Raw genomic sequence first — 15034 nt, 5'->3', positions numbered from 1 at the left:
TTATTAAAGGAGCTAAATATGTATTTCACAGTTAATTTTTTTTTTCAATCTACACTTTAAATGTGAATTTTCAACAGTCTCTGCTAAAAAAGGGATGTGAGGAAAAGAACTGCTGTCACAGTGTTTTGCCTCTTTAGAAGGCATAAAATAATCTGAGCAAAACAAATAAACATTCACCTGTGGGACACAGTTCCCAATTTTTAACAGAGAAACTGGCAATACTGTAGAAACAGTTATCAGCTTCTGTTGGACACTTCATACTTCTGTGAAAGATGTGCTGGCTGGCAGGCTATGCTGATTTTTTTGTCATTATGTTTTTGACACAGAAAGAGTTTCAGCTCTTTTCTAGAAACAGCTGCCTACTTCAGAATATAATCTGATGCCAGCCTAAGGCCAGTCTCCAATGTTAAATGCAGAACTGGCATCAAAGCAGTGGGAGCACAAGTTATCAGCGTGGTGGTTTTGAAGGGATGATACCAGTCTGTTGGAATGACACTGCTCTCGACAGAAAAAGTTTTGATCCCAAACTAAAATACAGTAAGGTGAAAGCAGCACCATTTTGTCTCACCAAAAATCTAAACTCTCTTAAGGCCTGTAGTGTGTTGGCTGTGGAGCAGTGTCTGATGCTGCTCACTAGTGTGAAACATCCAAGGCCTGTGGTGCTCTGAGTGTGCCCAGGCTGGTGGAACATCCAGCTGCCCAAAGCCTGTGGTGTTCTGAGTGTGCCCAGGCTGGTGGAACATCCAGCTGCTCAAAGCCTGTGGTGTTCTGAGTGTGCCCAGGCTGGTGGAACATCCAGCTGCCCAAAGCCTGTGGTGTTCTGAGTGTGCCCAGGCTGGTGGAACATCCAGCTGCTCAAAGCCTGTGGTGTTCTGAGTGTGCCCAGGCTGGTGGAACATCCAGCTGCCCAAAGCCTGTGGTGCTGTGAGTGTGCCCAGGCTGGTGGAACATCCAGCTGCCCAAAGCCTGTGGTGTTCTGAGTGTGCCCAGGCTGGTGGAACATCCAGCTGCCCAAAGCCTGTGGTGCTGTGAGTGTGCCCAGGCTGGTGGAACATCCAGCTGCCCAAAGCCTGTGGTGCTGTGAGTGTGCCCAGGCTGGTGGAACATCCAGCTGCCCAAAGCCTGTGGTGCTGTGAGTGTGCCCAGGCTGGTGGAACATCCAGCTGCTCAAAGCCTGTGGTGCTGTGAGTGTGCCCAGGCTGGTGGAACATCCAGCTGCCCAAAGCCTGTGGTGCTGTGAGTGTGCCCAGGCTGCCTCTCCAGCTGAGAGTCTGTGGCCCCTGTGCTGCAGTTACCTTGCTACTGCAAAATAGGGTAGAATAAACAGCAAAGACAGAAGAATCAAACTGTTCTTTAGTATCTGTGGGAAGGAACAAGTCTTGAATGTGAACAACTGGAGTTCCAGGAATATAAAACATGGGTAACTCTAGACAGCAAAGGGGATAAAAAGCCAAAGTCACTTCAGGAGCGATTAGGAAAGCTCTCTGCTGCAGTTACTTAGAAAAAAAAAACAAAACTAAAATAAATAGATGTTAAAAATTACAAGTCATATTCAAATTTCATGAAGCTATTTAAACTTATTAAAGGAACAGTAAATGGGGTAGGCAGATGGTTATTTTCCTGACTTATTGTAATGTATTTTTCTTCTTGATGCTGGTTGCAGCTATCTTTTGCTGATTTGCAAAAAGATGACTGTCCCTTGCCCTTTGTCCTATCTATACAACACTTTTATCTGAGCTGGGATACTTCCTGCAATGTAAGAATGTCTGCACTAGAATTTGCTTGAGGTTGATTTGTGGAAAATTAATCTGAGATACAGGAATGAAATGTTTAAGAGATTAGTCTTTCCAGGAGAGAGCAAGACAAACAAAGCTATAAATACCACTCAAATGCTGTTACCAGTACCTGCTAAACAGTTCCAGAGAACATCAGAGGAAGATAACAAGTGCATATTCATAAAACACTAATCTACGAAATTTCAAAAAATGCATTAATGGACTGCTAACGTACACAGAATTTTACACCACGTGAGTACTCCAAAATGTACAAAACCTGAAGCACTAATGAAAAGATGCTAACCCTCAAGGGTTCTTATTTTATTGTGTCAAGTCTGCATTCTACATAGCCTTGTAAACATTTTTCATGCTTGCACAGGTTTAGTCACTGGAGCTGTTCATGTGCAGATTTGTAAGGCAGGCTAAGTGCAAGTACAAATACTGTGCTGGGGAAGGACCCAAACATCCTGCAGGCAGGCACAGACAGTAAGGTTCCTGTCCTGCTGTTTGCTGAGTGCAGTGCTGTACAGCTGTTACCCAGGATCTCCTCAATAACATGCTGCCTCTCAGCCTGCTGGGGTTTTTTATGCTTCAAGAAATTTTGTCTTGCACTATATTCCTTTTCCTGCCCCCTTCTTTGCAAAATACTTTCTGGGTGCTCAAAAGGCCTTAGCATAGTTTGATTTTTTTTTCCTTTTCACGACAAGTAATCCCTTCCTTGCTTGCCTGGTCCTACATTCCCTTAGCTGAGCACATGGTTGACTTGACGGCTGGTATGTCAGCTGAGTTAAACAAAACTCCTGGGTTTTGAAGGTAAGTCCACCATAAATTAAACTACCTGACAAGGTCTGAAAAGAACATATTTAATGAGTTATTTGTGTTACACTAAAGTCAGCATAGCTGCAAGAACATATTAATTGTAAGCATTTTACTTAACCCCACATGACACAAATGGTAGACAAGAAGCTCATACATACTGTTTCCAGCTCTTATAATGATAGAAATTTGTGATCAGTATTTTCTTATTTCCTGCCTTTATTTCTCTTTGCTAAGAATACATCCCAAGTAAGAGTTACAGAACTCCTTCAACCAGGATGAATTAAATGGCAGTGATTTAGAATAAGAACTTATTCACCTCTTGAAATGTGACATTCCAAAATATCTCAATACCACATAGCAAGCAGAACCTTCCAATCCATACAAGCAGAAAGCACAGATGAATTTCCCCCTCTCAGAAGTAACCTGCCTGTAGTTCAGAAAGTTCTGTACAGTTAGTCCTTTCCTTAGATTTCAAGAAAAAAGTGTCATATTAGTTAACAGAATGACTACCAACATTATATTTGTTTGTCCTTTTGGAAGAAAAAGGGCTCAAAGCTTTTTTTCAGCTCTTTAGAATGTTACCAGGGGAAAAAAATAAAAAATGAGAGAACTGACTAAGGAATACACCCGGAAAATTAAAAAAACCCTGACTGTATGAGACTTTTGACAGTCCTCAGCTCTAAGCAGGGACTGAGGAGAACCCAGGAGGGGAAGAAAGGCAGAGAGGAAACCTGATGTGTAAGGACAGGTTGATAAAGTTGTGTGTGTTTGGTCTAGCAAACAGGAGATGAAGGGCACAGCAAAGAGTGGAGCAGGGGTAGTGAACATGCAGCGAGGAAAGAGAGCACCTGCTCTGTTCTTCTGGCTTTGTCATTCTGGAGTAGCTTTCAAACAGGGGCTTAAAAAAGATTTAAAGGCCATTATGAAGAGAGGCTCCTTCCCCACAGCCACAGAAATCAGCAATATTCATGGAACTTGTTTTTTCGCCTGATCAAGAGTTCTTTAGTTGACAAAATTAATACAAACAACAGTGATTTGCTAAGCTTTGTTACCTCAGGCTGTTCAGTTTATTTATGCAAACTACAAATGTTTAAATTGATGTAAGGGAGAAATGAATGTATTTTTGCTGGGAGTTATGCAACATGAATATTTATAAGTGGTGTAAGGCACTCACTATTTCTTTCACTAACACCTACCTGAGAAGTCATGTGCCTGTTAGCAAGTCAGCCACCAGGACGATGGACTAGAGAGAATTTGAATTAAAGAGCCCTCGAGATTACTTCCACCCTTTACAGTGTTTCTGTGAATTCTAAAAGGAAGAGAAGGCTTTCCTACATTTTTGCTTTTCTGCAGATAATGGTTGGTCATCTTCTCTCAAATACAATGGAAATCTTTTCCATTTTTATTAAAAGGCAATCTTCATTAAGCAAGATCTCTGTTAATCCATTAAATGTTTGCTGAGAGAGCCACTGAAAAACATAATCTTTTCCATGTAGAAAAATTAACTATTTTGAGATTATTTATTACCCTGAACTTTCTCTTGTCCTCTTTGTCAATTTTTAAAATGGGATTTTCTTTGCATTAATGTATTTTCCTTCTTCTTTTTGCATGAAATTGCAGGAATATTAAAAAAAAAACAACCTACTCTTATGACATACAATGTTAAAATGCAAACAAGATAATAGGACAAAAAAATAGGTCCTTACTTGTGCTGAACTGGCATGACCTCACACAGAAATTTGATTGTTTTTCTGATAGACTGCATGTCTCAGACAAGTTTTACTAAACCCGGTATGAGACTAAAAGATTTACAGCCAAAGAAATATTTCAACTCAGGGAGGCTTTCTGCAAAACCAGCTCTTACTGCTCTGCCCTCCCTTCTGCTCTGACTCCTGCAGAGCTGGTTAAAATGCACTCCGGTATGTCTGGGTGAAACCTTTTCTCTCCACTGAAATCAATCATCTGCTGGTATTCAAACCTGCAGATTTATTTGTTTAAAGACATCTCTCACTTGGGTAGAGAATTCATGATATGTACAGGAGAAGACATATTTGTATGCCAGTTTATATTATGTCTTTCAAAACTAAAATTACATTTCATTTTCTGTGTTATATATGTCGGGGTTTGAACTCAGCTGTTGAATTTTATTTTATTTTAATGTGTTCAGTAGGAATGTTTTCTTCTATTCCATTTACCAGCATACCAATATAGCAATTTAATTCATTCTTAGAGTCAGAGAAGCATTTAGACTGGAAAAGACCTTTAAGATCATTGAGTCCAGCTGTAAACCTGACAGTGCCACCACGTTCTTAGCTAGTCTGAGACTATTTAGTTTGTTTTAACCCCGATGGTAACTCTCAGCTTCTTCATCAAATTAAACCCCACCTGTGAAAGCTGTTGGGGTCCAATGTTCCTTATGCTCATCTTCAGTGGCAAGAGAAGGTGCCCCTGGCCTGTGGCCAGACCTCTCCTGCTTCTAACAGTGCCAATGAACTATACCAGTTAATTGTGCACAGTGACAGCTGCACAGGGAAAGGTGCAGGAATGATTTGTTACTTTAAGATATGCTTGGGCATGAGAGGATTTTTCTTGTTTGTTTTTACAGCTGACTATTTAAACACAGATGTTTTTTCTTGCACAAAGGAAGCCTTTTTAAAGAACAAAATAGAAGATAATTATCAGGATTTCACAGCTGTAAGTTTACAGTATGGTATATACTGGATTTAACTCCAACAGCACGCAGTGTAGCTGTCTCCTGTGTCTTCTGATTGTTTCAGCACAGCCACCCAACATAAATATTTGGGGTTTGTTTTAATAACACAACCTCATGGTTAACTACAACGTATGTTACTCTAGCATAGAATAATCCAAAATAACAATTTCCTCAGTGATACAGCACTTCAGTAATAAAATTTGTCCTTTGCAATAAGGACAACTAGGGAGTTGTCCATGGAGTGTGACACTGAGCAACCTCCCTGATCCACTGCCTGAGGTGTGGGGTGAGGACACCTGCAGCACTCCAACCATAAAGTCTGTTGTGTCAGATGACACTGATGACCCATCTCAACAATTAACCTGCCATCTCCTAGAGTTTCAACAGAAGTTGAGGTCTTCCACATTTTCCCATACTGACACTGAGGTAAAAATAACTGCCTGACCTCCCCGAGCAGTAACACGACACCTGGAACCACGAGGGGGAGTTTCCTCTCTCCTCCTGCCCAAGCTCTCACGCAGTGCTTGCTCTCACTTTGCCACTCTTCCAGGTCCATGTACCAGTGAAGACAACAATGTCACCAAGGCTGCATAAGCGACCATGTCTCATTAAATCAATGTTATTGGTATTAAGAATGCCAATATTGTAGCTTGTGAGATTTAAACTAAGAAAAAATAGTACTGAAAAAAAACAGCGGTAAACTTTAACAAAAGCAATATTTCTTCTGGAACTAAAGTATTCCTGTAAGTGTCTGTAGCACAGCTTTGAGTGTTTTCAAAAGTTTGATTTATGGCACTTCACAGTATGTGACTGGGAAGCTGAAAAGGCTTTTCATAGTTGTGGGGATCTTGCATAACTTGGGAAACTCCTGGTAGTTCTTAATTAGTCCACTACGACTTGCTCTGTGGGACACTGTACACACCAACTAATCAAGAGCCAAGTGTGGAACAAAGGAGGGGAGTGCAAAACACTCAAATAGACTGCTGAGAAATCATTTCTGAAAAGTTAGCAAAGCCAACCATCATTTTAATTTCAGGCCTGAATACCTTCTAATATTAGCAAAGAATGGATTAGACACTGGAACGACTGTGCTGGCAGAAAAAAGACTAAATCCATTAATAGAGATCCCATCTACTGCAAAGGCAAATGGACTGGCAACAAGTCCTCTGTGTTTTGATAAAACACTTTCCCTAATCTTAAAGACTCTCTTGGCATTAAGATATTTTACAGCTCAATTTTTAGGGTAGACTTTTAAATATTGAGACATTCTGAAAATCTTACTCATGGAACATGAAGTCTTGGGCAAGAACTCAGCAAAAATGTCCAGGGTGTCCTGATCTTGTATTTGTGAAACAACATGGGCTTTTTATTTTACAAGGTGTGCCTGTGCTACACAAACTGCAGAAACAGAACTTATTTGTCACTCTTTCCTCACGTACACCTGAGTCTGTTCTCCTTATAGGCAAGATGCATTCGGTCATATTTGATTTGCACGTGCTGTGTGGAGTCTGTGCACAGAAAGGTCTTTGGGATTATGTTTTGGGAAACTTTACTTTTAAAGACAACCTAAGTTTGGATCAAATACAGATACAGAATCCTGCAGAAGTCTGAAAGTTTAGGGAATAAAGGCTGTCCTTACTATGTGTTCACCCAACCATTGTTCCCACTACTGTAAAGTATCTCTAAACAAAACGGGAAGGAACCCTTTTATTAAAGGTTCAAGTTTATTTGCATTGTACAAACATTTCAGGGTAATTCAGTAATTGAGAGAAAGGCAACAGGAGTGCACTAAAAGCAAGGGTGCAAGAGTGGGATCAGCACTGATGGGGCTGTGCTGCAACGTGCTGGATTCAAAGTGGCTCTGCTGAGGAACATCTGGTCGAATTTAAATAGCAAAGTTTGGACTCAGCATGAGAACACAAACAAAATGATGACATTGGCTGCAGCCTCTAGTAACCAGCTGCTTTCAAACAGGGTATCAATGTAACTACTGCTGAGCATTAGCAGAATCTTCTAAGCTGCCATACTCCTGCTTTTAATCAGAGACAGGTACCACAACTATATCCAAAAAAGGACTCCCAATAATACAGGGGAATCTATAACAGAAAGAAATTTTGCTGTTTTGAAGAAAGTCTGAGCAGTCACATTAGAAGGCCAGAGTTACACAACATAAAATAAATGCCAAACCCAACAGATGTCTTCAAACTGTCTCATCCAGAAGAAATTTATTTAAATAATGTCAAACTGGGTTACAAACATTATAACTAAGGACTTCATATTCTTCAATCACAGTACCCACATACTAATTTGGGACCTGAAACAAGAAAAAGATATTTATTCTTAAGAAGCTATTTTTACAGCCAGAAATCCTCCTTAGTTTGTTTTTATACATAATCACTTTTAATAGCCTTCAAAATAGACATGGACAAAGAGCATTATCTTTAAAAATCCCTGCAGTGTTATTAATCTTGGTGAAACAATGATTCTAACTCCCACGTTGTTTCCCAAGAAAATGAAGCCAGGATTCAGTCACTCTCATTAATAAATAGCCAGATCCTAATGAAATTAATTCAACACAGATAAGACAAATTGTATGATCAAAGGGTAGGGCCCCAAAGTTGAATGGTTTAGTTGTCTAAAACACCAAGTCAAAGCATCTATTTAAAAAAAAGTATATCAACAAGGGATTATTTTTTCCAAATAAACCCCCAAAATTGACCAGGAAAAACCTGATGTATTGAACATTTTGGTGAGACTGGATGAGTCAGTGAAAAGGAAAAGGTACCTGAAAGGCAACAGAACCAGACCGGAAAAATAAAATTTAAGATGGGGTGTTAAATCTTATTTAGAGTCTGTTTTTAAAAACCAGTATAGAGAAGCTAAGTTTTCCATAAAAGAAGCACTAATGTTAATCTTCAGAGTATTTAAATAAGTGCAGTTGGACAAGACAGAGACATTCCACAGTTTCTGTTCCTTAAAGGGATATTTTCCACTATCTCCTCCTCCTCTTTTCTCTCTGCTCCTAGCTTACTCCACATTTGTACTTTTGTGATTATGACAGTCAAAAACTAATCTTCACAAAAGTATTGTTTTCTGCCAGCTTAGTGAGCAGAATTGTCTCACAGAGGGGGCCAGGCAAGTGCCAGAGCCAGTCAGATGCTGAAAGCCATTGGAATAGGAGGAGACATATAGCTGGGATCAGGGGAAGATAAATTTAGAAGCCTAAATTTAGACCTTTCCCTTTAATTGCCTAGCACTTTGGTGCTTGTAGTCACTCTCATTTGTAAATAACACTTACTCTGCCTAAACCACCTAGAGCAGAAATTTCTATGATGGAAAGAGGATGGTAAAAAGAAGAGGAAGAGGATCAGTGAATTTGGGTTTGTAAACAGTCGCTCAGCTGTAACCAAAGAAAAGAAACAGGGACACTTGCATTTTTTTTTAAACTGTTTCTGTTGCTCTCCTGAAAGACTACTGAATATGTGGCTGACACTGATCTCTTCTGAGATCATGAAGGCTGAAAAACTGCAAAAAATAATCTCTGCTTTTAAGTACTTATAAAAGTTGTAATTTCCTGGGATCTGGCTAAAGCCACAGATTTATTGTCCCAAAAAATTTTATGATCCCTATGAATAACTCTTGTGTCCACAGAATGCAGAGTTCAAAAGAAGCATGAAAGCGGTGCCAGGACTCACTGTGTATGGCAAAATTTCAAAAGGAACCAATCCAAATTGTCAAACCCAGGGCTGGAAGCAAATGTCCATTACAGTCCATAGCAGAAGGTCCCTGTTGCAATGAGCCCCAGTTACACACACAGAGCACACCTTCAGGGCTGACTTTAAGGAGCTCAGAACATGCTCATTCTTCCATGAATTAAGTGCGTGAGCAACACATTCTTGGGAGATTTATGCAGTTAAGGATAGGCTTAAACTCACTCTCTTGTGTTCACAAGTGTTCACAAAGCCCAAGTATAAGGATTCAGATTCACTTCGATTTAACAGCAATTTTTACCTTGGGTTTGTCATGTTCTAAAACCACTTAATGAATATCATGTGGACTTGGCTTCCTGCAATCTGATGCAAGTTCAATTTGGTTTGTTTAGGAGCATTTCATCTGCTTATTCTTCAAGCTTTTTGAGTTGAATTACATTTTCTCAGATGTATCTAAGTGGCAATATTAGACAAAAAGAAGATAGGGCAAAACTCACAGCCAAAACTCTGTTTGACTTTGATCTGACTAGCTAAAGGAGCTAAGATCTTAACTTGATTAAATTAGTATCAGATAAAATCCGAGTGGAAACAAAGTCTTTTTCTTTCTCTCCTGCTGCTTAGAGAATACCCACTTCTGTGTAAACATAACTTACCAATGGCCATTCATGGAGCACCAGGGATGAACCAGACAGTTTATGGAATCTGTAACAAGAAGAGAAGAAATAAAGTAAGGAGTCCACACTTATATTTGGCTTCCATAGTGAACTTGAAGAAGTAATTTATAAAGTATGAACCTTTCCAAAATGGACAAAAATATCTATTTGGATGATTATTCTGAAGTTTGCTTCTGGTCACCTGCAAACATTTTAGAAGCATCATCTACCCTTCTGATGCTGTCCTAACTTGGATCTCTCTTACCAACCTCTACAGTGTTCTAAGTTTTCAGAATTCAGAAGGTGAACTTCTATTTGAAATCACCAAATGGGCATTTTTCCAATAAATATTTTTTGAGGTTCTAAAATAAAATATCATCCTCTATACTTCCAGTATATGCCTAATAATTTGTTTCCTATGCCTCTTCAGTTCTTCAGTTCCTAAAGGCAATTTTAGAATTAGTTCACATTTTATGAGTGCATTTTTTGAGGAGTGAATGTTTTCTTCAGTAGATTCAATTATGAGAGAGCTTAAAAGGCAGTCTAGCAACAGCTGAAATCAGCTGCATCTTTTACATTCACATTCAATCCACGTTTTGATTAATGTGTGAGACGACTGGTGCAAATCCCCACCTCCCTGGGAGATGCTGTGTCAGTCCTACAGAACACAGAGCGCTGGCAATATTTGTAGCAATGACTTAACACCTCATGACTGTTTTCTGGTTCATATTACCTTTATAACAGCAATTAGTTTCATATGGTAGGAATTTGAGTTATACTCTCGGGATGTCCTTTACGGTTTTTTTATCTTCTGTCAGTGCAGTATAAGTAGCTTAAAAATAAAGAAGTCGCCTATCAGGACTGTTGAGCTCCCAGAAGGCAGCAGACTGGTTTTGTTTGCTACTTTGCAACACCGTCAGTAGTTTTAGGAGGTAATAGATTTAGTGTAGTTTGTGTTTGACAAAAGCCAAACAAAGAGTTGAGACAAAGATAATTAAAGAGCTGAGATGATCAGGCTCTTCAGATTATGATCTGCAAATGACAGTTTGTTTTGCTATGGTCCTGTCTAGTTTAGAAATTGTCTTATATAATTCTCTTCTATATATGCACTTAAAAAGCCAACTTCCAGAAAAACAAAACAAGTTTCTTAATTCATTGTTGTCTAAACACAATGTAAGGAATATCTGGGGGTGTAGAGGAGGGCAGCAGTCGCCTGGTAGCCTGATTGTCTCTGTGACAATGAAGGAAAACAACTCTTTGATAAAACACACAGGCTTTGAGAGATGAAGTAGGATGGAAATTAGAAATGTAAGCCTTGTGGCAATAGAATTGGACTCCACTATGACATTTACTGGCACACTTATAGATATTACAGTCCATAGTTTGCCTTTCTCTTCTCTTTTATAGCCTTATAATTTTTATTTGCCCCCAAGGTTTTTACCCTCTTGAAAAATGCCACCTCTGACTCATCTGAGACTGCAGATAATAATCTTGGACCGGTGGAGGAGTAATTAGATTGTTTAGAGCAAGACAAAGACTGATGTCTCCTGAGCCCTCTGCCTCACAGGTAACAGCAAAAAGGGCAATAAAAGAACATTAAGAGGGGGCTGTTGCCTGGGGTTCACTGCCTTAGACTTGGGAAAACTATTAACCTGCTAGAGGAAGACAAGAAAAGCCTTAATTACACTACCAAGATAAATCTGCTGAACGGCAAATTGCTCACCATTATTTTCAGACACCACGGGCCATTTTAAATCACGATTCTGGGAGACCGTATTTTAACGGAGCCAAATTTCGGGCGTAGCTGTGCCTCTCCTGAGGGCCGAAACACACTAATGGGAGTATTTTAAGGCTTCCCTTTTAATTTCTACGTCAGCTAGGACCGGCGCTTATCACCTATGCAGCAGTAACCCTAGACATCACATTTCACCGTTTCGACCCTCTTGGGCCCCTCAGCCTCGAGCCTGAGGGTCCCTCAGGTGTGACTCGTGCGGGTTTAACTCTGTGCAGCGCCGTCCCCCGGGTCTCAGGGGAGCTCGGTGCCCGCGACGCCCTGAGGGACCGAGGGCCCGGGCCGGGCTCCGTGTTCGTACCGTCAGCGCTACGGCTGCTCTCCATCCTGCCCCTGAGGGAAGGCAGGCGGCTGGTCCCCCGCTCCGAGGGAAGCGCTCGCCGCTCTCCTCACCCCCCGGTAGCGGAGGGGCCGGCGCCAGCCCCGGGGGGCGCGGGGCAGCTCGGGCCCTGCGAACACCTCCCGCCTCCGCCGCGGGTGCCGGGCGGGCCGGCGAGGCCCCGGCGGCGCGGGCGGCAGCTCCGGCCCCGCAGGTTCCCCCTCGGGCAGACCGGGCGGGACATAGCGGCCGATTCCTGCCGGAGAGGGGCGGGGAGGCGACGGAGGCGGCGACGGCGGTGGCGGGGCGGCGGGGCGGGGCGGAGCGGCCGCCATCACACGTGTGGCAACGGGCGAGCATCCCCGAAACGGCCGCGGCGGGAGCGGAGGTAACGCGGGGCCCGCGCCCACACGGCCGGGCGGGGCTGCGGAGGCGTCCCGGGCTCCCCCCGCCCTGAGGGGAGGCTGGCGGGGCTCGGCGCGGGGGCTGCCGGCGGCGCCTCTCCTGCAGCATCCAGGGCTGGCGGCCTCGGCGACCCGGGGGGCTGCAGCTGTGCGGGGAGGGAGCGCGATAAACGCCGTGAGTTGTTTTAAGGAGCGATTCAGCGGCAGCACACGTGAGTGCCCCAGCCCTGACAGTCCCCGGCTGAGGCGGGAGCCTGCAGCAGCTTCCTTCCTGAGGCTGCCGTGACGCTGGCAGTCCGTCTGGACCTCGCCCCTCGAGGGGCGAGATGACACCCGGTCCCCTCTCCGGCGGCCGGACCCCCTCGGGGTCCCCTCACAGACAGCCCGGGGGCCCGTCCCGAGCCCAGGGTTTTATTTGGTTTGGCAGCGGGCGGTGCGAGGGTCCCGCCGGTGCCTCTGGGCGGTGGGTGCGGGCGGTTGTGACTGCGGGCGGTTGTAACCGCTCCGGTAACGCCTGGCAGGGGTCGGTGAGACCCTCGGGCCGGAATGCCTCGGCTCACTGGCGCTTGGCACTGATTTTCATTGCCTATGTGTTTTTAAGTGTCATGTACTGAGTACAGTCTGTTTAGGCGTGACCGTAGGTTGCGCCTGAAGAGTACACGTGGGTGTAGATCTGTAGGTAAGAGTGTGCCGTTTGGCGTTACTTTCCCCCCTTTTTGGGAGGTTTTCGCTTTTCTGCCCCAGGATAAAAAACAAGGTCAGTTATTGAACAAACCCTTCTGTCTTTACCTGAGCCTTATGCTACAAATTTCACCAGATGTTCCGCTCCTTGCAGTTGCTTCGTGCGCTCCCAACCACACCTCTTGCTAAATCAGGACTGTCACCACAAAGTCCGTGCTGTGAGCTTGCTTCTGTTTTTTCCCTTGGAAATATAAACATAAATGAGAAGTATGAAGAATATAGTGGCAAATTGTTTTCCACTTGGAGCTGGCACAGTTCTTTAATATGACTCTGTTTAAAATCTAGGTTAGTATTAATGATGTGGGTTTGTCTAGGTTTGGTAATTCAAGAATTTTTGGGAAGTTTCTGAGACATTGTAACTGAGTATCTGTTGTGAGCTGATGATAGATCTTTCCCTGATTCAGTGTTCACAGCCTTACTCAGGGTTTGTCCAACCATGTGGGTAGTATGTGTATTTGCAGAACATCTCTTTCCAGCTGTGTCACAGGTGTGTATGGTCAGGACTTACTACCATCACTGATAAACTGTCAAGTGAATGATTGACATAGTAACTTCTCTTTCATACCTTTTTACATAGTAAACATACCTGGCCATTTTTTTTAAAAAATGGGTGTTACAACCAATTCTATTTGATTGAAGGTTTATGGGTTTTTTTTAAAGTCCTAAAGATGGTGAGTTTGCATATGCAAGCACAGAAGAACTTGGTTAAAGAGGATAATCTTTACATCGGGAATTGCTTTTGTTGCAAGGGCTTCCTGTCTGCTCAGCATATGTATGTATGGCAGGGAAGTGATTCTTCTCTCTCCAGCAGAAAGGAAAACACGTGCTAGACAAACTCTAAGCCTTTCCCATGTCAGTGTTCAGACTGTGAGGTGCCTAAATATATACATTGCAATGAATAAGCATTTCTGGGACTTAGAACCTTTGCTCTGTTGGTGCTTAACTCCCTGAAGATTTTGCTGCTGTTTGCCTGTATAGAGCAATCTTGGCTCTTACTCGAAGGGCCATTCATTGTGTTCAGAAATAGGAGTCTTACATCTGGTGACTTATTTATATGTGAATAGTCCAAGAATAGGGGTAAAGCTATGTTATGGCCAGAGTTGTTTTAGGCAACCAAGGCAACTATGGAAGACAGGCAAGAACAGTAGCAATCTTTGGTGATGAGCAGGTACTGTATAAGAAAACCGCAAAACAGTAACTTTCAGCAGTTTGGTACTTCACCTTGGCCATTAACCCACGTGCAGGTTCACACCAGGCTGAGCACATGACAGCTGTCCTATTTAGTGGGAGAAAGGGGATCTTGGTGGAGGATTCCTCTTTCCCTTCCCTTAAAGGAGGGCCACCCTGAAATGCACTGTTAGTTCTCTGCTAAATGCACGTTAACCTTCATTAGCTCCCTTGGTACCTGGCCAAAGTGGGGTAGGCCTTACTAAAATGTGCAGTTTTGGTGAAGCACTGAAGGGACCCTAGTTTCAGGTCACTCTGTCCCAGGTTCATATTAAAGCCTTTTCTATCAATGGCAGAGTCATTTCAGTAAAAAAAAAAATCACATATCAGCAAAAAAGATTCCTCAGAGCTGCAACGATCAGCAAGAAAAAAGAGTTGGAAGACTTTGTATTGCACAAGGGCCAGCGATGAGGAAATCCGTGTTAGTTAGGTTGTGTGAAAGCATAACCCTGCCTTAGCCACAGCAGTCCTGTGGCCAGGCTTTGGCAGCATTATTGTTCTAATAGTATTTTTAAATGCAGTATTACAGGATTATTGTATGTTAGAAAATATATACTATTTATCTCTTGTTCTCCTCTTCCAAGCCTATCTTCTATTACCACAGAAGTAATGATCATGTGACAGAATCATGGATTTTAATATATGTGTTTTTTCTGTGTATTGTTAATATTGACATAGCTTCAGTTTTCTAGTCTCTGCTCTCCCTCTTCGTTGTTAAGTTTTTTCTTCCATTTGGTAAAAGCTGCAGGTTTTAGTTACATTTAAGATTAAGTGAAGTGTTCATACAAAAAACCTGCCAACAGTTTTGTTTCTGTCGCAGAGGTGGTGTAATAAGACACATGACTCAGGCAAATAAGCAATTCCTGCCCTCAAGGCTCTAA

At 42.5% G+C, this 15034-nt stretch overlaps 1 protein-coding gene across 1 annotated transcript in view; it reads right to left on the bottom strand.

Moving 5' to 3' along the window:
* The window catches only part of OSGIN1 (oxidative stress induced growth inhibitor 1), a 66785-nt gene extending 54916 nt beyond the window's left edge, over nt 1-11869 (bottom strand). The window contains exons 1-2 of the mRNA XM_032700906.1: nt 11764-11869; nt 9671-9719 (exon numbers count right to left, since the gene is read on the bottom strand). Of these exons, the coding sequence (XP_032556797.1) occupies nt 9671-9680 (10 nt within the window). The 5' untranslated portion in view covers nt 9681-9719; nt 11764-11869. The remainder of the gene's footprint in view (nt 1-9670; nt 9720-11763) is intronic.
* Between the last annotated feature and the right edge of the window lie 3165 nt (nt 11870-15034).

Source organism: Chiroxiphia lanceolata, chromosome 13 (assembly GCF_009829145.1).
Source record: "Chiroxiphia lanceolata isolate bChiLan1 chromosome 13, bChiLan1.pri, whole genome shotgun sequence".
NCBI lineage: Eukaryota > Metazoa > Chordata > Aves > Passeriformes > Pipridae > Chiroxiphia > Chiroxiphia lanceolata.
The sequence above is the reverse complement of the archived record's forward strand: the minus strand, read 5'-3'. Positions and strand labels throughout refer to the sequence as shown.